The sequence below is a fragment of the Vidua macroura genome, chromosome 24 (assembly GCF_024509145.1).
Source record: "Vidua macroura isolate BioBank_ID:100142 chromosome 24, ASM2450914v1, whole genome shotgun sequence".
Lineage (NCBI taxonomy): Eukaryota > Metazoa > Chordata > Aves > Passeriformes > Viduidae > Vidua > Vidua macroura.
Genome location: NC_071594.1, coordinates 3,617,228 through 3,640,024, shown reverse-complemented (window position 1 = coordinate 3,640,024; position 22,797 = coordinate 3,617,228). Strand labels below are relative to the sequence as shown.

The following is a 22,797-nucleotide window of genomic DNA, read 5'->3' as shown; positions in this document are numbered from 1 at the left end:
GTCCCGTCTCTCCGCGGCCTCGGCCCGCTCCCGCAGGACACACCCGGCGCTCACGGAGCCGCCGTCCATTGGCTGCTGTGGCTGTCACTCCAGTAAGATCCCACCCCCACACCCCGGCCCAGGGCGCACAGAGCCATCGCCTATTGGCTGGCGTGGCTGTCACTCAGGCGACGGTCCCGCCCCCTCTCCCTCAGGCGCTCGGAGCCGCTTCACAGACGGGGTTTTACTGCGCTGCCCCGGGGCCTCACAGTCCGGCCCGGCCCGGCCCGGCCCCGGCCCCCCTCACAGTCCGGCACTGCCCCGGCCCCGCGGTCCGGCCCCCGCCTATTCGCTCTTCAGCCCCTCGGCGATGAGGTTGAGCTCGTAGCACCAGGTCTCGTAGCGATAGGCCACGCGGATCTGGGCCACGTTCGTTTTCCGTATGTCGTTGCCATCGGGCCCGTCTTCCTGGTAGTTTTCACCCAGGAACTTCACTTTCTCCTGCCAGAGGCAAAGACAGCGGTACCGACCTCAGAAAGCCCGCTGGCAGCGCCCGAGGGAAGCCCTGAGCCCACGAGCGGAGCTGGTCGCCATTCTCAGGCCGTGGGCAGGACCTCCCCAGAAGGACACACACCTCGTGTGACAGGAGACACTGCAGGACACCCCCTGCGTGGGAAAGACACCTCCTTCATGGGACAGGACACCCACGATGTGGGAGAGGACACACCTCACGGGACAGGACATACTGCAGGACACCACTGCGTGGGACAGGACACACCTCGTGGGATATGAGACACTGCAGAACACCCAGCTTGAGGGACAGGACACATTACAGGACACACCTCTCATGGGGCAGGATACACTGCAGGACACACCTCATGGGGCAGGACAGACTGCAGGACACACCTCATGGGACAGGACATCCCTCATGGGACAGGATACACTGCAGGACACACCTCATGGGACAAGACACCCCTCATGGGGCAGGACAGACTGCAGGACACACCTCTCATGGGACAGGACACACCTCTCATGGGACAGGATACACTGCAGGACACACCTCATGGGACAGGACACACCTCTCATGGGACAGGATACACTGCAGGACACACCTCATGGGACAAGACACCCCTCATGGGGTAGGACAGACTGCAGGACACACCTCATGGGACCGGACATCCCTCATGGGGCAGGATACACTGCAGGACACACCTCATGGGACAGGATACCCCTCATGGGGCGGGACACGCTGCAGGACACACCCCTCATGGGGTAGGACACCCGTCATGGGGCAGGATAGACTGCAGGACACACCCCTCAGGGGACAGGACACCCGTCATGGGACAGGACACACTGCAGGACACACCTCTCAGGGGGCAGGACACCCACCTCGTGGGACAGGACACACTGCAGGACACACCCCTCAGGGGACAGGACACCCACCTCGTGGGACAGGCCGCACTGCAGGACGCTGTTCCTGGCGATCTCACACATGTCACAAGTGCTGAGCTTGAACACCTGCGCAGCGATGGCGTACTCCTCCATGAGGGGCTCCTGCAGCACAGGGTTAGGGGTCAGCAGCCTCTGCCAGCACAGCCCCTGCTCTGCAGGAGTTATGCCACCTTCAACCAACACTCCCATGCCCACTAAACCATATCACAAAGATATGGTTTTCTCATTTTTTTAAAACTTCCAGGCACCGCTGCCCTGGGCAGCCTGTTCAGATGCTTGACCCCTGTTTCAGTAAAGAAATTTTTCCTAATATCTTACCTGCTGGACCCTCTGCAAGTGCCACTGGCTTCCAAAAAAACCGAAGCCCACACAGTGCCAACCCCACAGTCCCAGCCCCAGTGCTCAGCTCACACTGTACCTTGGTGTAGTGAAACTGCATGGGGTCATCTGTAGAAAGGGACACCATGAGCCCTTTCTGGTGGAAGTCAAGCAAGGGATTCTTGGCGTACTCCAGGAAGAGGCTGTTGTTGCTGAGTGGGGACATGGCAATGGGAATTCGGGCAAGGAAGTACAGATACTGCAGCACCGGGCTCTGCAGAGAGGAGCAGAGGTACCACGTTAGGGACAAAGTTACTGCACCTTCCACCTCTCCAGGGTCACTCCTCAGATCAGGCCGGTCCCAGCCAGGGAATTGTGTGCAAGGAGAGAGATGGGCCAGCCAGCAATCAATGCTTCAGGCTAAGGAGCACAAGAGGCTGAGCTGTCTGATATCAAACTTAGCTGGCTCCAGTGATAACAATCATATTCTATGATAGGTCTGTGAGGCTAAACCCCCAAAATCTAATACACTGCTCAGCCACATCCCCAAACATGCCTGGAGAAGCCCAGAGAACCACTTAACATCTGCCTGAAGCCAGGCTGCGTCCGTGTAAAGCAGAGGCACAGGTAACTGCCAGCTACCTGAGGCAGTGTGAGCACTTCTGCTCTGCCATGCATGGGCTGCTCCTGGCAGCCTGCTCCACGTACCTTCTTGAGGTTGAGCCCGTGGGAGATGTTATCAGCTGTCATGAAGGCTGCCAGCAGGTGTGTGATGGCCCCGGCCTCGCCGCAGTGCGGGCGGAACAGGAACGTGTTCATGCCACGCTGCCTGGGCACAGGGAAGGAGCACTCAGAGCGGGCAAACAGCAGGGTTGGGTGGCTGGACCCAACTTCAGGCCCAGCTCTGCCCCTGCCATGAGTCCCCAGGAATCCAGCTTGACCTAGGAGCACATTACTCCTTCTCTTTCCTCCTCTGTGTGTGCAATAGCTACATCTCTGCAATCCCTGAACTTTCTCCCAGTCCATCACCCCTCCTAACAAGGGGGGTCTGGATTGCTCTGGGATGTGATGCTCCAAATACAGAGTGAGGAGAGCCCCACTTCTTCCACACCAACAATCAAAGAACTGAGGCAAGGCACGAGGCAGCCCCTTGGCAGATCCCAGGCCTCACCTGCGCAGGTTGTTCAGCACCAGGATGTTGGCGTACATGTAGTAGATGTAGTAGGTGTAGGATGGGTTCTTCTGGGAAGTCCACTCCTCTGGCTTTGGGCTTTTAGTGCTGAACATGTGCCCACTGTGCTTGGATTCATCATCCACGCTGTCAAAGCCCGTGATCTGCTTGACAAGGGGACAAAAGAGGTGCATCTCACACTCCCCACCTCATCATGCCCAGGTGGGCTCACTCTGCCCCACCACAGCTCACCAGAGCCCGGCTCTGCCCCTGTGCCCCCCAAGGGCAGGGTCGGGCAAGGCTGCAGACCTCACTCCTCACACCCCCCAAGCACTGTCCAGGACCAGGAATAAAGCTCACACCTCCCCAGGAGATGAGTGGATGACAATCCACAGCCCCGCAGCAGCCAGCCCAAGCAGTCTGACCCCTCCCCGCACTTCTGGCCACACCTCCCTTCACCAGACTGAGGCAGACCCCGGCCCACTGACGGCGTTTCCGCGTCAGGGCCAATACCCCATTTCTTGTGCACCAACAGGAATGTGAGTCCTCCCCACACCTGACAACATCACCAGGTGACACTCACGTGGCGTAGAAAGACACTCAGCTCTTTGTGGGCTTGGGGATTGACAGTTGCCTCAAACACAGGAACAAAGATATATTCCAGCATTTTCCCAAAGTGGGGAAGGAAATTCTTAGACCTGAACACATCACTGTGGACAGAGACAGGGATTAATAGCTACCAGAGGGACAACACAGCCCACTGTCCCCAGAACCCTTTCGGGGATGAGGGATCTATAAGGCACAGTGCTCCCTCAGCCCCACAGCACGTACTAAATCCTGGGAATTTGGATCATCCACTTCATGTTGGGGGAATAGACCCGGTGGGTGTTGAACCAGCTGGCCAGCTTGGCCCACTCCTTAGGCGAGCGCCCGTAGATCGAGAGCCGGGGCTCCGTGTGCTGGTACTTGGCATCCTCCAGGTCAGAGCCAACCTCCTGCAAACCAGAGCACACCATGGCAAGCGAAGCCACAGCAGCAGCACATCTTCACCCTGTTCTCCTCCCCTCTCTCCATACCTTGATGATGGTAGCAAAATACTCGCCGTTGATGGCGTTCTCCGTCTTCAGGTAGAGGTCCCGCAGCTCGCTGGCCCCCACGGGGTTGTACTTGTCATTGAACTTGTCAAAGCGCTGAAATGTCTGCCGGCCCTGGGGCAGGGAGATCAGGTTCAAACACTGCCCTCACAGCTTGGCAGGGAGCAGGGGCTGAGCCAAACCACCAAAAACGGCATAACCAGGAGCTCCTGACACAAATATTAATGCATGCAACAAGTGTGGGTGCATAGGGAAGGCAAGAGCCATGGGGGGAAGAGTGGCCCAAGAGTGATCTTACACTAGATGTCCTACCACTTACAGCATGGACATCCAGGGAGTCCACTGTCAGGTCGTAGGGGTGCAGTTTGAGCTGCTGGAAAAGCTGTTTCAGGGTGAGCTGTTTGCCCTTGGCATCATAGACCACGCGGTCAGCATCCACACAGTAGGACTTCTTGATGAAACGCAGAAGGTGCTTCTGGTTCATGCAGGCTGCAGCATGGATGTGTGTGTCCACCTGGGAAAACAGAGGGACAGTGTGGTATTCACATGTCCTCTGAACAGAGAGAGACTTGGCTTTCTCAGGATTTCTCCTGAGAGAAGCTGCGAGAGAAGCAAAGAGAATCAAAACAATTCTTATCTCATTGGCTGCTCCTGTTTGTGCCCATGTGGAACGTGATATGGAGACTGTTTACCCAAGGTGACTGCTTGATTGGATTCTGGTGATGGTGTTTTGGATTCATTGACCAATTGGATCCACGTGTGTGTCGGGACTCTCAGGAGAGAGTCACGGGTTTTCTAGTTAGGTAGTTAGTGATAGTTCTTGTAAGTGTAATATAGCGTAATAAAGTTATAGTATAATATAGTATAATAAAGTAATTAATTAGCCTTCTGAAATCATTGGAGAGCTGCACATCAGTCTTCGCAAGTCAGGGATCCCAGCACCGATAGGACAGCTTCAAGCTGGGATGCTCAGGTACCATCCCAGGGGGGTGAACAAACCCCTCAGGTGAGCACGTTGTGTGGGGAGCAGGGCTCAGCCCAGCAGGTGAACACAGCCAGAGGGAACAACTTTGCCAAGAGCATTGAAGACAGCACATCCCATTCACAGGAGCAATGCTGCTGCTACAGACGTGGACTCTTAACATCAGTTCCCAGGGAGGGGCAGGCACCATAACAGCTCCTCTCCAGGGTCCCTGGGGCTCTAAGCCTTGCCTTTTACCTTCCTGCAGTTGTAGAAGTCACGGTGGGGGTTGTTCTTCAGCTCCTTCATCTCCTCCATCTCATTGAGCATTTCATGCACTTGGAACTTGGACGAGAGGAACTTGAGGCGCCGGTGAGCGTAGGTCTTCCTGGTGAGAGCAAAGGGCAGAAGAGTCACTGGGCTCTCACCCCTCGGCACGGGGACACAGATTCCACCTGGAGTGGAGGAGCTCATGCTGCCCAGCCCTGCTCCCCTGAGGTGCCTCCCTTGGCTCCATTACAGAGCTCTGAAGGAAGGCTGGCCAGCTGGGAGCCTACCTGCAGGTCCTGTCTCCAGCCCCTGAGTGCTGCTTTGCTAAAGACCCAAACCAGGAGGGCTGACAAGTGCTGAGGACACTTGCACGGCCAGGTGTGTCACCAGCAGGTTCTTCCCTCTTGCCAGGAAAGGGAGGGGTTGCCCTGACCTCCCTCTGCCCACCAAGGCAGAGCCTGGTGGGTTGTGCACTTACACAGGCCCCTGTGCAATCAGGACCAAGAGGAAGTTCATGTCATCAATGAAGTGCTCGAGGCTGGGGTAGGGCAGGTCCTTTGGCTCATTTCTCTCAGCTGCTGCCTTGTCTGCGTAGACATAAACTATCCCATCCTTCATCTGCACGTGGTATCCCAGGTCCTCAGGGAGCTTCCCACTGTCAAGGGGATCCTGTCCATCCTTCACTGGCGGGGTGAACACTGCAGCAAAAGGAGAATTCCATAAGGCTGCCAGCCCAAACCTCCCAGGCCTGCCTTGCTCCCCCACTCCACGCAGCAGGCAGGGACACCCCAGCACTGTGACACCAAGGAGGGGCCTGAGAGTCCTGAGTCCAGCCCCATGCTGAAGGCAGAGGAAGCCCCTGGGGTGCCTGGCTGTACCTGGGCCAAGGTCACTGGGTTTCCAGGGCTTGCCCTCGATGGCGCGCAGGTACTGCGAGGGTGTCTTGGGGAACCTCTGCAGCGACTGCTGCATGTTCTTCTCCCGGATGCACAGCGCCCGGTACAGGCCCCTGCACACCACTTCAAAGTCTTCCACTGTCACCTGCAGGGGAGGGGATGCTGAAGGCAACCACACAGCTGGAACGTGAGTGTGTCCAAGAGACATCCTGGTGCACCCAGGTAGAGGGAGATTTTGGTCACGGCAAGATAAATGTCAAAAACCGGTTTGGGCTGGAAGGGATCCTAAATCTCATCTTGTTCTAGCCCCTGCTGTGGGCAGGGACACATTCCACTGTCCCAGGGTGCTCCCAGCCCCATCCAACCTGGCCTTGGACACTTCCAGGAATGGAGCAGCCACAGCTTCTCTGGGCAACCTGTGCCAGGGCACCCTCACAGGGAAGAATTCCTTCCCAAGATCCCATCTAACCCTGCCCTCAGACAGTGGGAAGCCATTCCCCCTTGTCCTGTCACTACATGGTATTGTAAAAAGTCCCTCTCCAACTTTCTTGCCATATCATGTAATCATATCTCATATATCTCATAATTTCATATATCGTATCATATCAATGTCCCACAGCTCTGCCTGAGCAGGGCGAGGAAGGGATGATAGGCAGAGACCCAGGCATGACAAAGGGAAGCTCCTGGTTGCAGAACCAGGGAATTTTGATGTCACCCCCTCTTACATTCCTCACTGCAATCAGTAATTGACCCTGAAATGGAAGCCAGGCCTGGGCAAAACATTAAAGCTATTTTTGGAGCCTGGGCTGAAACTGAAGCGGGAACAACAACATGCACTAACCCTGTGTGTCAATGGTTTTTGATTTACTGCACAGACAAGTGTTTTGGGCAGTCAGAAGAGACTGGAATGGAGTAGGTCAGGAAATCAGCACTCCCAGCTAGGACAGTCATGGCAGAGGGAATGTGCTCAGTGCCTGAGCAGGGAGGGATTTCCACATCCCCTCTGTTAGGCAGCTCCAGGCTGAGCAACCTTCCAGCAGCTTCTTAGAAGCAGCACCAATGTAACAGGAGGCTGAGGAGGAGAGGGAGGCAGGATTAGCCTGGGATGTGGTAACAGTCCTGGTCAAGTGGCTCTAGGTGACCCTGCCTGTACCAAGGGCTTGTTGACTTCCCTCAGCTGTTCTGGGATCCTTGGACATGCACAGATCTCAGACAGAGCTGTGTGCAAGCAGAGAGGATGTGACAGAGTGAGCACAGCCTCCCCTGCCAGGCCCTCCCTGGAGAACCCCATGGGAATATGCAGCACCCCACAGCTCCTGCTGAGGAATTCAGCTCTGGATCCCCAGGGATGCAGCAGGGCACCCCCAGATGCTTATGAGGCACAGACTGAGCTGGCAGACACTCTCCCCACTGCAGCTGGTACAGACTCCTGTAACTGACCCTGAAAGTGGGCACTGGGCACTGCTGAGGGACAGGCAGGGACCAGAGGGGTGGCCAGTGTGGAAAGGGAACAGCCATGGAAGTACCTACCCCAGAGGCGTAATCCCCAGTGATCTGCACCCGCTGGAAGTCGGGCACAGTCTGGTACTGGGGGCAGGTGGAGCTGGCCTCCTCGGGGACAGCCAGGCTGGGTGCTGCCCCCGGGGCCGCGGGCGGTGCCAGCACAGTCGTCTTCATGCGGATCAGCTTCTTCCTGCTGCAGAGAAAAGCTCAGGCAAACGGCCCCGTTCCATGGTCACATAGAGCTGCAGGGCCGGGGGCACTTCCCACAGCCATGTTCCAGCTGTGCACATCATGATCCCGCTCACTGGTGATTTTTGAGCACCTCAAACAGGCGCTGCCAGAAGCACTGGCCACAGCACACAAAGTAGCCACAGGCTTTGGAAGTTGCATGTTTCCGGAGTCCCCAGGTCTCCCTCCCCAACAGCTCTGTGGCCATTGCTGTGCTGACGGCCCCAGAATGGGCCAAGGGCGTCTTCCTGTCCAACAGTGGAAGCAGTTGGAGAGGAAATCCTGGAGTACCTGACAGATGCCCTGGGATTATCAAGGATTTATTCCACAGGTGTGGTGAGCTGTGCCCAAGGGCCTTGATTTACATCCCCCCTGTTTGCTCTGGCCGGGAGGTGCAGGCTGTGCTCCTCCCCTTGCCCAGGCTCCTGGGAACTCACCGCATTTCCACTGTGGAGCTGGCCTCCTGGAGCATCATGTGCATTGTCATTTCCTGGCGGGAGATGGGGCAGATGTCTTCCACATCAAAATGAGAGATTTCTCCCCTGACCTCCTCATCCTTCACCTCGGAGGCAAAGACCTTCTCGGCGAAGGAGCGCAGGGACTCGTCCATCTCTGCAAAGAGGAGTTCAGTGTCCCACAGGCAGGTGATTCCCAGCCACTGGAACAGGCAGGTGCCCCTTGCAGGCAGCTCTGTGCTCAGCTGCCATTTCCTCGTGGCCCTCACACCCTAGAGAAGACTCTGAGCCACCTCCCAAATTTGCAGCAAGGCTGGGCCACACCTGGTGGGCTGGAGACATACCTTGATACCCTCAGTACAGCAGGACAAGTAAATACAGGGCAAGAATGCTGCCAAAAGGCCCAGAGAGAAGCAGGTCCTTGGGAAGAGCAGTTATGGGAGCATGCACTGGGAGGAAGAGGGGAAAGTTGGCAGAGCCCTTACAGCTCCAGGGAGCCCAAAATCCACTTGCTGCAGTAGTCAGGGGGAGACAGAGGTATGGATGGGGGCAGAGCTGGCAGCCCGAGCACTCAGCTCCCACCATGCCAGGGCATTCCCAGCTGGGCACTCCCTGCCCACCACGTGCATCGTGCTACAAAGGTGCTGGGACCACCATTGCCACAGGGCTGGCTGGAGCTTTATGGAGGAGGACAAGGAAGGTTAAAAGCCCTTCCTCTGCCAACAGAACACCATAAAACAAGAACCCAAGGGTTCTGCTGGCAGCAGCTCCCAGAAGCAGATGTTTGCATGGCAGCACAGGAGCTCTGACAGGGGGTTTTGGCAGCTCGGCACGAAGCGAGGTGAGGATCGGTGCCCAAGGATGGGACCTCGCCATCGAGTGTCACACAGGACATGGTCACAGGTGAGGACCAAAGCAGAACAAGACAGAGGGTTCTCAACAGCACTCAGGGTGCCAGAATGATATTTAACAAATTGCATATTTTGGTGCTGTATCAAAGGACCAAAAGTTGGGACCATTCTGTGTAACACCGATGGGCAGGAAACAGCATTTCCCCAGCTGCTGAAGGATCACCCTGATCATGATCTTCATGATCTACATGATCTTCACAATCTACATGATCTTCATGATCATGTAACTGCTGCTTGGTTCCAGTGATCATGTCTAGGCAGTAACACTAGCAGAGCATAGAGAAACCCAGCAATACTCACGTTTCTGTTCTGCTGTTTGAGATAAAACAGAGACAAAATAAAAGCTGTTGTGATCAGCCTCTTAAAATCTGAGCCTTTTTGCCTTATCACCTCATCAGTCTTTAAAAAGGGATTTTCAAAGTACAAGTTTAGCCAAATCCTTCCCCTTATAAAAAAAATCAGAGCATCCTAGAATGGTTTGGGTTGGAAGGGACCTTAAAGCTCATGTGATGGGCAGCGACACCTTCCATTGTCCCAGGTTGCTCCAAGCCCTGTCCGACCTGGCCTTGGACACTTCCAGGGATCCAGGGGCAGCCACAGCTGCTCTGGGCACCCTGTGCCAGGGCCTGCCCACCCTCACAGGGAGGAATTCCTTCCCAATATCCCATCTAAACCCACCCTCCTTTGGCTTAAAACCATTCCCCCTTGTCCTGTCATTCCCTGCCCTTGTGAGAAGTCCCTCCAGCCTTCTTGTAGCCCCTTTAGGTACTGGAAGGAAAAGGCAGAGAAGAAGTTGTCACTTTGAGGAACACAAAGAGGGATGCTGCGCCTTGCCAAACCAAACCCCACTGCAGCTCCATCCCACCCATCCAGCCCAGTGTGGCTCTGGCACAGCTTCTGCCTGGCACAGTCCCTGCTTTCCCTGCAGTGCCCAAGGTGGAGCATCCTCTAGAACCCAGATCCTCTCACTCCACACCTGAGAGGCAGCAGTCCTGTGCTAAGGCTGAGCTGGGCTGGAAGGGCTCTCCCTGCACCTGCAGGGACACAGGGAGGGCAGCACAGCCTTCTGCTGACCAGGCAAGCAGTTATTCCAGAGACTCAGAGCACCAGGCTTTGCTGTTTTTTGCCCTTGACTGCCCTCCTCTGTGGCCCTCAGCATGGGTGGTCATTTCAGAGATGCCGAGTTCCATCCCCCTGTGCTCACAGCTCCCCTTATTCCCCAACAGGGTCAGACAGCTGGGGCACTGCAGTCCCACAGATCCTCCCTGCTGCTCAGGCAGGGTGGCAGCAGCATTTTGAGGCTGCAGCTCCTGCCCTTTCCCTCTGACCCAGCAGCTCAGGCTGCAGCTCTGGCATCACAGCTGCTGACTTCCCAAAGCCCAGCCTGCAGAACACACACTCCAGAGTCCTGACTCCACGTATTATTTACCTACAAAACATCCCAGAAATGTATAGTTTGACCTTTCATCTCTTTAGTGGATGGAAATTACACTCAGGAAGGTTCACAACCTCCCACTGATGGTGCAGGGCTAAGCTTTAACACCAGCTTCGTGTGCTGGGACAGCGTCTCTGGCACCACAGCCCTGCAATTCCAAACATGCTCCTATCAGGGCTGTTTGGTGCTGTTATCACTCAGGGCTCTGCAGTCACCTGCCACATGTCCCTCTGCACTGTCCTGCAGAGCCTGGCTGGCCCTGCTCCTGCTGCCCAGCTCCTGCTCCCATCCCCTCGGGGCTGCAGCTCCCCACAGCTGAGCTTCACCAGGGTGACCAGAGATTCCTGAAATCCCTCTGAGCCCTTCCACAGGGATTTAATGATGGCATTACAGGACACATTACACTGCAGGAGAGGCAATATTTTCCTTCAGTAAAAGCAGAGGAAGATTTAAACAATAACACAGTTTTTTTACTGCAATATCCAAAAATGTCTCCAAGCAGGAAGAAAAATGCCCAAAGGCCCCAGTGAGGTCCCCTGGACACCACACATCCAAATCTCTGAGGCTGTGGGCCTGGAACCTGCCCTGTGGCCCCTTGGCTCACACTTGGCTTTCAGACCTACCTGGAATTCTCACCCGGGACATCGCAGCAGCGTTTGCAGAGACTCAATAACACCCCAGAGTTCCCGAGCACAAGGGGCCAAGTGACTGCCTGGCAGCCCAACACTAATTTTACTGCTTTCCCTTCCCTGTAATCAGACTCTCCCACTCTAAAAGGAGAGTGGAGATCAACTGTAGCACTATTTAAAGTGCAGCCACAAGCACTTGCACTGAAACAGGTGAAAGCAGGGCTCAAATTTAATTAAATTTTATTTAATTTAATTAATCAAATTTGATTAGTCTTTTTCTTTAAGTAAGGTTTGCATTTTACATTTTGTGAAGTGTCACCTGGTGTCTGGCCAGATTTCTGCTTTCCAGGACAGCTGCACCTTTCTAATGTGGTCTGTGGAATTCAGTCTTTTAAGGAAGACTAAACCTGATGTCTTCTATGCTGAACCAAAGGTTTAAAGGAAATTCCCAAACAGAACAGGGGCTGTGGATAGGTACAAACCACTGAGCTGCTCAGAGGTTTTTCCTGAGGGAGGGATGTGTTTAAGAGCCGGGATTTCACCATCAGGGCTGCCCACATGTCCTCACTTCTTCACAGCTGAATCCAACAAACAAAAGGAAGCTGCAAGGAGCCCCAGTTTGTTCCTGAGCTTTTCAGGAACTGCCTTTTGCAAGCTTTGTGTCCTAATGTTGATCTGATAATCAGTTCTGCACGTGCTGAGCCACAGCCAAGGTGTATCTGAGAGAGAGCAGCTCTCAGCCAAGCCCGAGGTGGGTCAGGGAGCTCCTGCCTTAGCTTGGGCCTGGCAGAGCAGCTCTCAGGCTGGGAGGCACCTCCTGGCTTCATCTGAAGCTGGTTGTTTCCAGCATTTTGGCTTTGAGGGCTGTTCCCTCCTTTAGGGTGTCCTCAAACCTTCCTCAGATCTCACCTGCAGCTGGAAAACACCTCCTGTGTGAAGAGAAAGGCCAGAATTTGTTGTGTCCTGCTGTTGCCAGGATAACTCTGAGCTCCTGATTCAGATTCCTGATGGGAAGTGGTGAAACTGAACAGGTCAGGAGGATAAAATAGTTTTGAGGTGAAGCAGAGTCTCTCTCTGTTTATGCTTTGATTCTTGATGGCGTTGAAAAGCTGTCCTGGAATAGGAGAAAGCATTTGGGCAGAGTCTGGCTCTGGTTTAAAGGGTGGCTTTGGTCAGAGCATTGAAGGGAACAGAAAAACCACCTGGAACAGACGGCATTATTTGGAATTATATTTGCATCCAAGGGATTCCTGTGGCACATTTTGCAGGAGCAGCTGTGGAAAGCTCTTGTCCAAGAAGAAGGCTGGAATAGGTGAGAGAGTCACCTGCACAAATAAGATAAAATACAGAGCTGGAAGTAACAAGCCATGGATTTTGTCCTTAGGAGCACAGGAATCCTGTGGCACAGCCAGTGAAGTGAGGTGAGCTGGTGCAGCTTCTCCAGCTGAGATAATTTCCACAGCATCCAGAAACTCTCTGCAAGAGATGTTCCCATTATTTGATGGGCACAACTTCAAAATTAAGAAATTAAGACAATTAAGAAGGTGACAATTAAGAAATTCTCCAAAATTTAGGAAATTTTACCCCCCCCCCCTTCCCTGTTATTCCCCAAAAATATAAATTTCCCTCCCTTCAACTGCAGAGGTGCAGCACCAGGGCAAAGCTGGGATGATGGTACAGCTTTGGTCTCCCTCTCATGCTAAGAAAATTTTCAGGTTCTGAATTCTTCTTGCTCTCACCCATCCCCAAGTTTGAGAGTCTCCACACCACATTAATGTTTAACTGTTTCATTCAAGGTCTATAAAATCTGTCTCCTCTTGTTTGCTCTCCCACAAGGACTATATCAGCCCTTAACCCTCCTCGGGATCTTGGGATTCACATCTGAAACCAAAAATAACCTTTAGGATACAGAGGTCATCTTCCTCAAGAGAATCTTGATCGTGTCTTGAGCCCTCAGCTTTTTTAATCACGGGGTGAGCTTGGGTGGGCTCATGGTGGAAATCTGAGTAAAGCCTGGGCATGCTGTGCTAAAGTTAGATCCAGGGCCTGTGCAAACTCAAGGACTGACACAAACAGCCTGTCTTCCCACTCTTTTTCAGCTGGAAAGTGAGTGATTCACACCCAGAGGCTTTGGAGTACCTGCACACCCCCCACTTTTACCTCTGAGCTGCCCTGCTTCCACCCAGGTCCAGCCAAGAATGGTTGGACCAGAAATTTGGCAGCTTGGGTCTGAGCAGGGTCTTCCTCCAGCTTGCCTGGCCTTGCACCCACAGCACAGGGGCAGCGCCACACACCTGCACGTGCTCTCACCTGAGCTGCTCAGAGGTTTTTCCTGAGGGAGGGATGTGTTTGAGAGCCTGGATTTCACCAACAGGGCTGCCCACATGTCCTCACTTCTTCACAGCTGAATCCAACAAACAAAAGGAAGCTGCAAGGAGCCCCAGTTTGTTCCTGAGCTTTTCAGGAACTGCCTTTTGCAAGCTTTGTGTCCTAATGTTGATCTGATAATCAGTTCTGCACGTGCTGAGCCACAGCCAAGGTGTATCTGAGAGAGAGCAGCTCTCAGCCAAGCCCGAGGTGGGTCAGGGAGCTCCTGCCTTAGCTTGGGCCTGGCAGAGCAGCTCTCAGGCTGGGAGGCACCTCCTGGCACGGGCTGTGGGGAAAGCTTTGCTGGAAAATGCTTTCAGTTCCTGGAGAGGAGGAGTCTGACCAGAGAGGGGATAAGGTGGGTCCCACCAGGGCATCCCGGCTCTGCTGGGCCTTTGGTCAAGCTCTGGGACACCCTCAGCAGATTCTCCTCTCCCCACCTTGCTCTCAGTCACCCCCTGCACTGACCCCATCAGTTCCAGGGCACAGCCAAAACCAGCTCCTCTGCAGGGAGCTGCTTTCTAGGGCCAGGGAACAAACCCATTGCAGGGAACCCTTCCCTGCAAGCCACGAAACCCTCGGGTTTTCAGCACCCACCCCAGGGTGTGAATGCTCTGGGGTCAGGCTGGACCTGCAGTGGCAGGAGCTGTGTGTCCCTGTTCCTGGGGGTCTGCTTGTAAATTCCTGGCACAAAACCCAGGTTGGACTCCAGGTCTCAGATGCCTGGCACGAGGTCTGAGGAGAAACACCCTTGAAGCACATTTACTGACTGCGTGCTCTCACACAATTTGCCTTCTTGCAGGAGGGAAGGCAACAGGGGAGTATTTTAGAAGATTGAATCAAGCAATTTAAAAGCCTAACAGAGCATGATTTGGGCACAGCAGTAATTTAATAGCTGGTTTTGCCATTGGAGTATCAAGTAATGAACTGATTTACTTTTTTTAATGTAAATCAGCGTGAGGGACCCCACTGCAAACAGAGATTCAGCAGCAGAAAGATTGGTGAAGTCATTAATTCTGGACTCTGGACCAAGCCTGTGGCAGTCTCAAGGCCACTCTCACTGCTCATTGATGCTCTAGGGCACATCTGTGATAGAGCTGAGCCTGCCCTGTGACAGAATGGACTAAATCCCAGCCCACAGACAAAGCAGAGGGCACTGTGATAAACCTCCTGTCAGCCACTCGTGGATCCCATGCCCAGAACCCAAACAACCAAAGAACTCAAAGTTTATTCTTTAAAAAAGTTATTTAGGAAGCAAAATAATTTACTTCAATTCAAACCAAAAGAGATGCATTATTGAAAGCAAATAATTAAACAAAGTAACAACAAATTAGCCCTTGGGTTAAAAGTCCAGATCCCAACATTTCCCCACCATCCTGGGGGCTACACACAGGCACACACTCAAGGTTTGGGGTTTTTGTGGAGCACAGACAGGTCAGAATATGATTCAAACTTCCACTGTTCTCCTTCCCCCACAGGCCTGAGGCTGCTTGAAATCCAGTTTGAAGGCTGAGCTGTAGTAAAAATGATGTCAGCTTAAACATCCTGCTTAAAATCCAAAGTCCCAGCAAGGACAAGGACAGAATCTGAGCAGCTGCTTGAGCAAGAAAGTTGTTTGAGTGAGGACACAGAGAAACAACCACAGAATTCCACTGGCTCCACTGAGCTGTGCTCAGCCACAGCAACAGAAACATTTGTTCCAGTCATTGGCACTTGGAAGTTCTGAACAAGAGCTTTAGCCTTTTTTAATATTTTAATATTTTACCTCAAAAGTTGTTCATGTCTGTTCTGCCCAGTCAGGGCAGTGAAATCAGCTTGGCACTAGTGCAGAGTTGTGCTGTTCTAAATAACAATATTTGGGCCAAATCTATTAAACCACCTTTTCCAGGGACCTGACTTGTGCAAAACCTTCTGTGCTTATCTTCTAAATAATTTTCCCAAAAGTTCACAGGGTTTTGTCCTTCCAGTTCTTGGCTGCCACCAAACCCAGAATTCTCTGTGAGGCAGCTGGAAACAAATTACAACCATTCAGTTCACACTCCTGACTAGTACAACGCCCCGATTTTGTACTTTTTTTTTGTGGATTTGGAACTACACTGATGGAGTTGGGAGTGTCACCTGTGAAGGTCAGCTCTGCAGCACCCTAAAAACTGAAAAAGTCCTAAAATCCATTCTAGAAGTTCCAAAGGTGACACAAATACAGACCTATCCTCAGCAGGGCTTTTTCCCTTTTCAGGTTTTAGAGAGCCCAAGAGAAAGGGAACAGCAAAGAGCAGCAGATGCATTTTCCAGTCAGTTCCCACACGTTGCTGAGAATTCCCAGCTTTTGGAGCTACAGCTGGTACATTTTCATGCCAACCAGAGTATGCTGAGCAGTCTGGAGCATTGCTATGATGAACCTCCACCCAAATAATTCTCCAGGTTGACCAGACACCCTTCAAACTTCAAATGCCAGAGGCTTCCCATGGCCACAGGCCAGGAAACAAATTCCTGCATTTCCCAAGAAATCAAACCCCATCCACGGGCCTGGGTGACAGAATCACAAACTCCACACTGCCCCTTCCTTTTTCTCATTTCCCAGGGGTGTTTTTATTAACCCCTCTTCAGGAGCAGACCCACAGGGAAGGCTTTCACAGAAAATCCTCCTGGCAAAGCTTTCTCAGCCCTGGCTGTGCAGGGGTGGCAGCTCTGTCAGGTTTAACCTGCAGCATGACATCACTCATGGAATGGTTTGGGCTGGAAGGGGCCTTGAAGCTCATCCCATGGGCAGGGCAGCCACAGCTGCTCTGGGCAACATCAAACAAACTGAACTCGAGCCAGTGGTCCCCAAAATTCTGCCCACCATTGGCATTGTGTGTACGTTGCTGGAAAATGATATTTTATGTTACATTTTTTGTGGATTTAATTCTTATCAGTCACATCAGTCAAAGTTAAAATAAATTGAAAAAAGTATTTATAAGGATTATCACAGATAAAGAAAATGTGATGCAGATTGATCCTCTTCATTCCAAGAAGAGAATTAAGACTGTAAGTAGTGAAGGAAGCAACATAAAAAGGAAAAAATTCTTCTCTCTCTGTTTACTGATTTCCAGTGCCCATTTGAAACTGAGCCCTCCAAATGAAGATGTGTGACTGACACCAACAGCCTGAAACTGAGCCTCCTGCAGCAACTGCCCTGCTCCTCTGGCCTGGCACTGACCAAATGCTCCCTCTGTTGGCTGAGGGCTCCTTCCTCCTCCTCCTCCTCCTCCTCCTCCTCGCTGGGAATTCAGCTCAGCTGAGCAGGGGCAGAACTCAGCCCCAGCAGCACAAGGAGCAGGGGAGGACACAGCGTGCCAGGGCACTGCTTTGCAGCAGTGACCACAGCTGTGCACCAGGGAACCAGGGAAGGCTGTTTTGTTCTGGGAACAGCTGGCTCAGCTCAGTTCCCTCAGCTGGAGGGAATGGCTCACAATTTCCTCGCCAGAATTCCACCAGTCTGTCCCACACCTTCTGTGGAGCCATCACTGAACTCATTTCCTTCCTCATTTTGCAAGGATGCTGCAACCAGAAGCTGGCTCAGGTGCCTGTGGCAGCTCTCAGCCTTTTCCTCTCCATCACAGAATCCCAGGATGGTTTGGGCTGGAAAGGACCTTAGAGCTCATCCCATCCCACCTCCCACTGTCCCAGGCTGCCCCAAGCCTGTCCAACCTGGCCTTGGGCACTGCCAGGGATGGAGCAGCCACTTTCTGCACCCCTGACAGAGTCAACCCCAAGCCCCCCACTCCTTCCCTGACAAGGAAATTCCAACTACATTTTACAGTCTAGAGACATTTTGAAGAGACTCTTTACAGTCTGTGGTAAGAAAATAATTCAGAATAAAACAATTTGCAAGTTACAGAGAGAGCTGAACAGCAGCTGTCCAAAGCAACCTCCAGTTACCAGATTAATTAGTGAGAAGCTGCCCAGAAATGTTGGCAGTTCATGTTAAAAATGAACAGCTGACAGGTTTGGTCCAACTTGGAAGAGATCTGAATGCTGCAGGAAAACAATACGGAGTATAAACTGTTCCACCCACAAAGAAAGTAAAACACAGATGCAGTGTGTCCCCTCCCTCGTCCAAGAGTCTCACAAGTGCCTGCTGGAGCTTCCAGCCTCCAAATTCCTGCTGGAGGATCCTGTCAGGCCCAGATCACCCACAGCACACTTGCCTGCTTGACACAACGAGCTCCCAAGAAATTCCAGTCCTTGGGGTTCTCCTCAACCCAAGGGACAACTTCAAATCTTCTTAGCAAACAGGCACTTAGGAAAGGCTTTCCTTTTTATTACAGAAATGGAGGATCAGGTAGGTGGCACTCCTGGCACTGGAGATGTTGCACTTTTGCTGTACAGGTGCACAGAGAGCAGACACCCAGCTGAGAGGGGACAGGGGCACTCCTGGTGGCACAACCCCGTGTGGCACTACCTGTGCCACTCCTCTGACAGCACTGCACGGAATCCAACAGACAGGGGACACACAGCACTTCTAGCTTTTACTCTAGAGGTAAAGTGTCATCTTTTTCACAGCATCTAGTCTCTATAGTTCACTTTTGTGACTGGTTTTCTTCTGGAACAAAGCCAGGTAACAGTGAGAGAAGAATCCCAGCACATCCCGAGGTGCTGCTGCTCCGTGAGCTGAGCAGGGAGGTAGATGCCATGGATGTTCTCTTCAGATGGAGCACGGAGAAGGACCTTGTGCTAATTAACTCTGGTGCCCAGAGTTTGTCCCTGGCACCCAAACACTGCAGGGATCAGCAGGAGAGGCAGCACAGGAGATCGAGGCTCGTCCAGCAGCTGCACCTGAACCACGTTTTCTTGGCATCTGGAACAGAAAGGCACCTCCAATTAGCACTAATTAGCTCTGTCCTGCTCTGGGGTGGATGTGCAGTGCAGCAGTGCAAGTCCTGAGCTGGTCTGGCTGTTTTCATAGTCATGAGCAACATCTTTCAGGGAATGGTTGAAAGGAATTTCCCCCACCTGTGGACTCAGATTCCATTATTGGCACCATTTTATTTGGTTAATCCTGGAATCAGCATGTTCCAGAGGAACACAGCTCGAGGGGAGCAGGAGTCCATCACTCAGCTGTGCACACCCCTCTTTCAAGGCGTTTCTTCAGAAATTACACATTCTCCAAACAGCCCAAATGGTTTCCCAAAAGAAGGAGGCAGAAAGGAATGACACAGAAAATCACACCGCTGGAATTGCTGGAAATCATGGAATGTTTTGGGCTGGAAGCAACCTTAAAGATCATCTTGTTCCATCCACCCATCAGCCAAAAGGAATGAAAATTCCTTTTCTTAAGCTCTGTCACCAACTTAGAGGGCAATTTTTCTTTTTTGAGCATTAAAACATTGCAGGAACCAAATCTCTGGGAATCAATATGTTCTAAAAAAGGGGAAAGCCCCACCTACAGCAACCAGCATTTCTCAGCCACACTTATCAGCTGCTGGAAGGCAAAGAAGCCATGGAGAAGTGGGGCTGCAGCTCACCTTCTCACATGACAAGGCAGGACAATCCCATGCAGCCCTGGTTCCCATCCTCGCTGCTGTTGAGCTTCTTCATCCGGTACTGCCGGATCTCCCTCACCAGGGTGTAAAAAGCATCTTCCACACCCTGAATGCAAACACAAGGTCAGGTATTTTCTTCCCTGAAGCTTTTGAAATCACTCATCTGTCCATCCCAGAACCCCTTAATGGATTTGAAAGACACAATTCTACAGGAAGAGCAGCACCCACCACCTCCCATGGTTCCTAAGAGGAAAAATCCCATATGGATGTCCCAGCCTGACTCCTCCTGGGGTAACAACCACTAAAATAAACATGGAAAATTGTATCTCAGGGAGGCTCCATGCAGGAAACAAGCTACTCCCTGCCTAATTTTAGAATTCTTACCATTCAGCTCTTCAGGATTTTCTGGCTGCTGCTCAATAATTGTACCTTCCCTGCTCTGCTCCCCTGCTCCAGGGCTGGCTGGCCAGGCCCACGTGGCCAAGGAGGCTTTGGAGAAGCCCATTAGTCCAGTCTGGGGAATTCTGTCTGCAATCATAATCTGTTAATTGGCTTTCATTAACGAGCCAAGAGAGCCCAGCAGGTCTGGGGTGAGCGAGCTCAGCCTCTGACACTCCCCAGGGAGAGCAGCTGAAACTCTGCTGCTCCTCCTGCCAGCACTGAGCGCTGCTGAAATTGGCTGGAATCAAATTTTTAACATCGTTTGAAGCAGTAGAAAGCAGCTGGGTTTCTTTTTCTTCTGTGTATTTGGTGAGACTTTGTAATGAGGTATTTGTTTATTATAGTTAAAATGTGTTTTTTTATTTAATACGTAAGTATTATTTTTTAGGAATTATTTTGCAGGCATTCATTTCTTATTGGGAGGTTTTTTTATGGTTTTGGAGGTCTATTAAGAGGGGTTTTTGGTGGTTGCATTTGAATGTTTGATAGCAAAGGTGAATTTTAACATTTTTTGGGCATGTGTTATATTTTCTTGTTACATAATTTTCCACAAAACCACTGTAGGTCTCTTTATCTCTACATTTACTGGTTGTAGTTATGTTTATTATTTAGAGTATTTTTTTCCCTAGTTAGTTTTTAAGTTTTATTTAGTAACTTCAGGGGGAGTTGAATTTTTTTTATTCTCTATGTTATTTACCAACATGACCCACTTGAAAGGAAGTCAGGGCAAGTCTGAAGTAATTCCTGTACTGGCCCAGCCCAGAACTCTTTCAAGCTAAGAGTGAGCAGGGAAATAAAAGCTAAAAACTGTAAAGGGATTGAAAAAAATGCTTCTTCTGTAAATAAGGCAAAAGCACATGGGGAAATGTCATTGCTGCATTTCCCAGGATGAAGTCAGGCCCTGGGGGAGCCCCTCACCTGTCTCGTTTTTGCAGAGGTCTCTATGAAGGGGATTCCGTAGCTTTTTGCCAGTTCTTGGGCCTGTTTTGTGTCCACTGTTCTCGTGGGCAGATCACACTTGTTCCCCACCAGCACCATGGGCACGTCATCCGAGTCCTTCACTCTCTTGATCTGTTCTCTTTAGGAAGGCAAATTAAAAAAAAAAAATTAGGAAGTATTTTCCAAATATAAAAACTGGTTTTGTTCAGTATTCAAACAACCTTGTGCCACAAAAACATATTAAAGGTGAGCAGGGCCTCAGGGGTCAGCAGGATGGCCAAGCACTTTGGACACTTCATTTTCTGTCCATGGATAACTCCACTCTGGATTTCTCACCCATTTTCTTAGAGTTGACATTCTGTAGCTGCAAGTGGCACCTGATTCACAGAATCCCAGAACAGCTGGGGTTGGAAGGGCCCTCTGGAGATCACCCAGCCCAACCCCTCTGCCAAGGCAAGATCACCTGGAACAGGTGACCACATGCTGGTGGGTTTGGAATGTGTCCACACAGGGAGACTCCACAACTCCCTGGCTCCAGGGCTCTGTCACCCTCATAGAAACAAGTTTTTCCTCGTGTTGAGGTGGAACTTCTTGTGGTTTAGTTTATGGCCACTGCTCCTTGTCCTGTCCCTGGGCATCATGGAAAAGAGTCTGACAGTGTTCTCATGGCACCCCTTGGAGATATTTATATGGATTGATGAATGATTAACACAAAATAAACCCTAAAAACCATCTCAGTCTTAACTGACTAAAGGTGGTGGGCAGGCCCTGGCACAGGGTGCCCAGAGCAGCTGTGGCTGCCCCTGGATCCCTGGCAGTGCCCAAGGCCAGGCTGGATGGGGCTGGGAGCAGCCTGGGACAGTGGAAGGTGTCCCTGCCATGGCAGGGGTGGAACTGGATGAGATCTAAAGTCTCTTCCAACCCACCCCTGTTGTGATTCTATGCACTGGCACAGAACAGTGACAAAACCTCCCGCAAGAAGTGGGAGATTTCATATTTGTCTGCTCCTGAGCCTTCACTGAGGCCCTTCAGTGTTTCATTCAGCCAACGTCCCTGCCCGTGGGCAGCCCCAGCTGTACCTGTAGAGGTTGATGTCGGCGAAGGATTTGCTGTTGTTGATGGCGAAGACGCAGAGGAAGCCCTCCCCTGTCCTCATGTACTGGTCCCTCATGGCGCTGTACTCCTCCTGCCCCGCCGTGTCCAGGATGTCCAGCAGGCACGTCTCGCCATCGATCACCACCTGCTTGCGGTACGAGTCCTGCAACACACGGGCACCCGCCGTGAGCCCTGCACTGCTCCTGCCACCCCAGGGGCACCGGTGGAAAGTAAAAATAATCATAAAAGTGCAGGAGGAGCTTTGCCAGCTGTTCTGCAGAAGCTGTGGCTGCCCCTGGATCCCTGGCAGTGCCCAAGGCCAGGCTGGACGGGGCTGGGAGCAGCCTGGGACAGTGGAAGGTGTCCCTGCCATGGCAGGGATGGGACTGGGTGAGCTTTGAGGACCCTTCCAACCCAAACCAGTCGGGACTTTGTGATCTCATCTGTCTGTGATGAAAAACTACCAATATCGAAAACTATAGTATTTTAAATATTACCCAAACGATCACATTTTAAACCATGCCCTAACGATCCCATTTTAAATGAGACTCTAAGCCCTCTCATCCTTTGTTACAAAACACAGAACTCCTGTTGCTTTAACGAAATTCCTCGACAGGAGAAGAAGATAAAAGACTATCATAAACACCCTCCCTGTGAGCAGAGCCTCGCCCTGCACAGACCCGTGGAGGCCTTTTTGGTTGCCTGTGGCCGCTTTAGGAAGCCCGAGGCAGAACGGGGGAGGGACCGCTGCCAGAGCCCCGGGCCGGGGGGACCCGGCGGCGCATCCGCTCCCGCCCCGGCGCGGGCAGCGCCCTGGGCACGGCGGAGTTTCCCCCGCGCTCCGAGCCCCGCGGCCCCGAGCCGCACCGGGTCCCGCACCCGCGGCCGCGGCCCCGCGCACCTCGATGGTGGGGTCGTACTCGTCCACGAAGTGGTTCTGGATGAGCTGGATGGTCAGCGCGCTCTTGCCCACGCCGCCGGCGCCCACCACGACCAGCTTGTACTCGGTCATGGCCCCGCGGCCTCGCCGGGCCCGGCCCGGCCCCGCCGCCGCCGCCGCCCCGCGATCGCCCCGCGCCGCTTCCGCCTCCCGCCCGCGCGTCACCGCCCGCGCCGCTTCCGCACACG

The 22,797-nt window shown here is 52.5% G+C and overlaps 2 protein-coding genes across 5 annotated transcripts; both read right to left on the bottom strand.

The window, feature by feature from the left end:
- Positions 1 to 186: 186 nt before the first annotated feature.
- Positions 187 to 11,318, bottom strand: AMPD1 (adenosine monophosphate deaminase 1). 4 transcript variants are annotated; one of them, XM_053998211.1, is made up of 16 exons: positions 11,297 to 11,318; positions 9,539 to 9,550; positions 8,310 to 8,484; positions 7,672 to 7,837; positions 6,124 to 6,286; positions 5,724 to 5,943; positions 5,234 to 5,363; positions 4,334 to 4,528; positions 3,997 to 4,128; positions 3,752 to 3,915; positions 3,504 to 3,630; positions 2,921 to 3,084; positions 2,458 to 2,578; positions 1,850 to 2,023; positions 1,423 to 1,533; positions 187 to 480 (listed from the first exon to the last, which is right to left on the bottom strand). In XM_053998211.1, exons 1-16 carry the CDS (start codon positions 11,316 to 11,318, stop codon positions 325 to 327), a joined length of 2,232 nt encoding a protein of 743 aa, XP_053854186.1. In that variant the 3' UTR covers positions 187 to 324. The 4 variants fall into 4 exon arrangements, 1 of the variants encoding a protein (XP_053854186.1); XR_008440532.1 differs by lacking the exons at positions 1,850 to 2,023; positions 2,458 to 2,578; positions 2,921 to 3,084; ... (9 more) ...; positions 9,539 to 9,550; positions 11,297 to 11,318 and adding exons at positions 934 to 1,006; positions 1,130 to 1,191 and having other exon boundaries at positions 395 to 885; positions 1,369 to 1,511; XR_008440531.1 differs by lacking the exons at positions 1,423 to 1,533; positions 1,850 to 2,023; positions 2,458 to 2,578; ... (10 more) ...; positions 9,539 to 9,550; positions 11,297 to 11,318 and adding exons at positions 934 to 1,006; positions 1,080 to 1,309 and having other exon boundaries at positions 395 to 885.
- Positions 11,319 to 16,526: 5,208 nt separating this feature from the next.
- Positions 16,527 to 22,737, bottom strand: NRAS (NRAS proto-oncogene, GTPase). The gene is made up of 5 exons (XM_053998235.1): positions 22,571 to 22,737; positions 21,654 to 21,832; positions 20,554 to 20,713; positions 19,177 to 19,300; positions 16,527 to 18,509 (listed from the first exon to the last, which is right to left on the bottom strand). Exons 1-4 carry the CDS (start codon positions 22,679 to 22,681, stop codon positions 19,181 to 19,183), a joined length of 570 nt encoding a protein of 189 aa, XP_053854210.1. The 5' UTR covers positions 22,682 to 22,737; the 3' UTR covers positions 16,527 to 18,509; positions 19,177 to 19,180.
- Between the last annotated feature and the right edge of the window lie 60 nt (positions 22,738 to 22,797).

What these genes read in the sequence shown, in the direction of transcription:
- AMPD1 (XM_053998211.1), bottom strand. Translation starts at nt 11,318, where the DNA reads ATGTCCCGGGTGAGAATTCCAG. An exon ending in AGCTCCACAGTGGAAATGCG is followed by an intron (nt 7,838 to 8,309) that starts GTGAGTTCCCAG and finishes TTTTCTCTGCAG; the next exon opens with CAGGAAGAAGCTGATCCGCA. An exon ending in ACCCAGTGACCTTGGCCCAG is followed by an intron (nt 5,944 to 6,123) that starts GTACAGCCAGGC and finishes CTTTTGCTGCAG; the next exon opens with TGTTCACCCCGCCAGTGAAG.
- NRAS (XM_053998235.1), bottom strand. Translation starts at nt 22,681, where the DNA reads ATGACCGAGTACAAGCTGGTCGTGGTGGGCGCCGGCGGCGTGGGCAAG. An exon ending in AGTACGACCCCACCATCGAG is followed by an intron (nt 21,833 to 22,570) that starts GTGCGCGGGGCC and finishes CGTGTGTTGCAG; the next exon opens with GACTCGTACCGCAAGCAGGT. An exon ending in CCTCTGCAAAAACGAGACAG is followed by an intron (nt 19,301 to 20,553) that starts GTGAGGGGCTCC and finishes GTTTGCATTCAG; the next exon opens with GGTGTGGAAGATGCTTTTTA.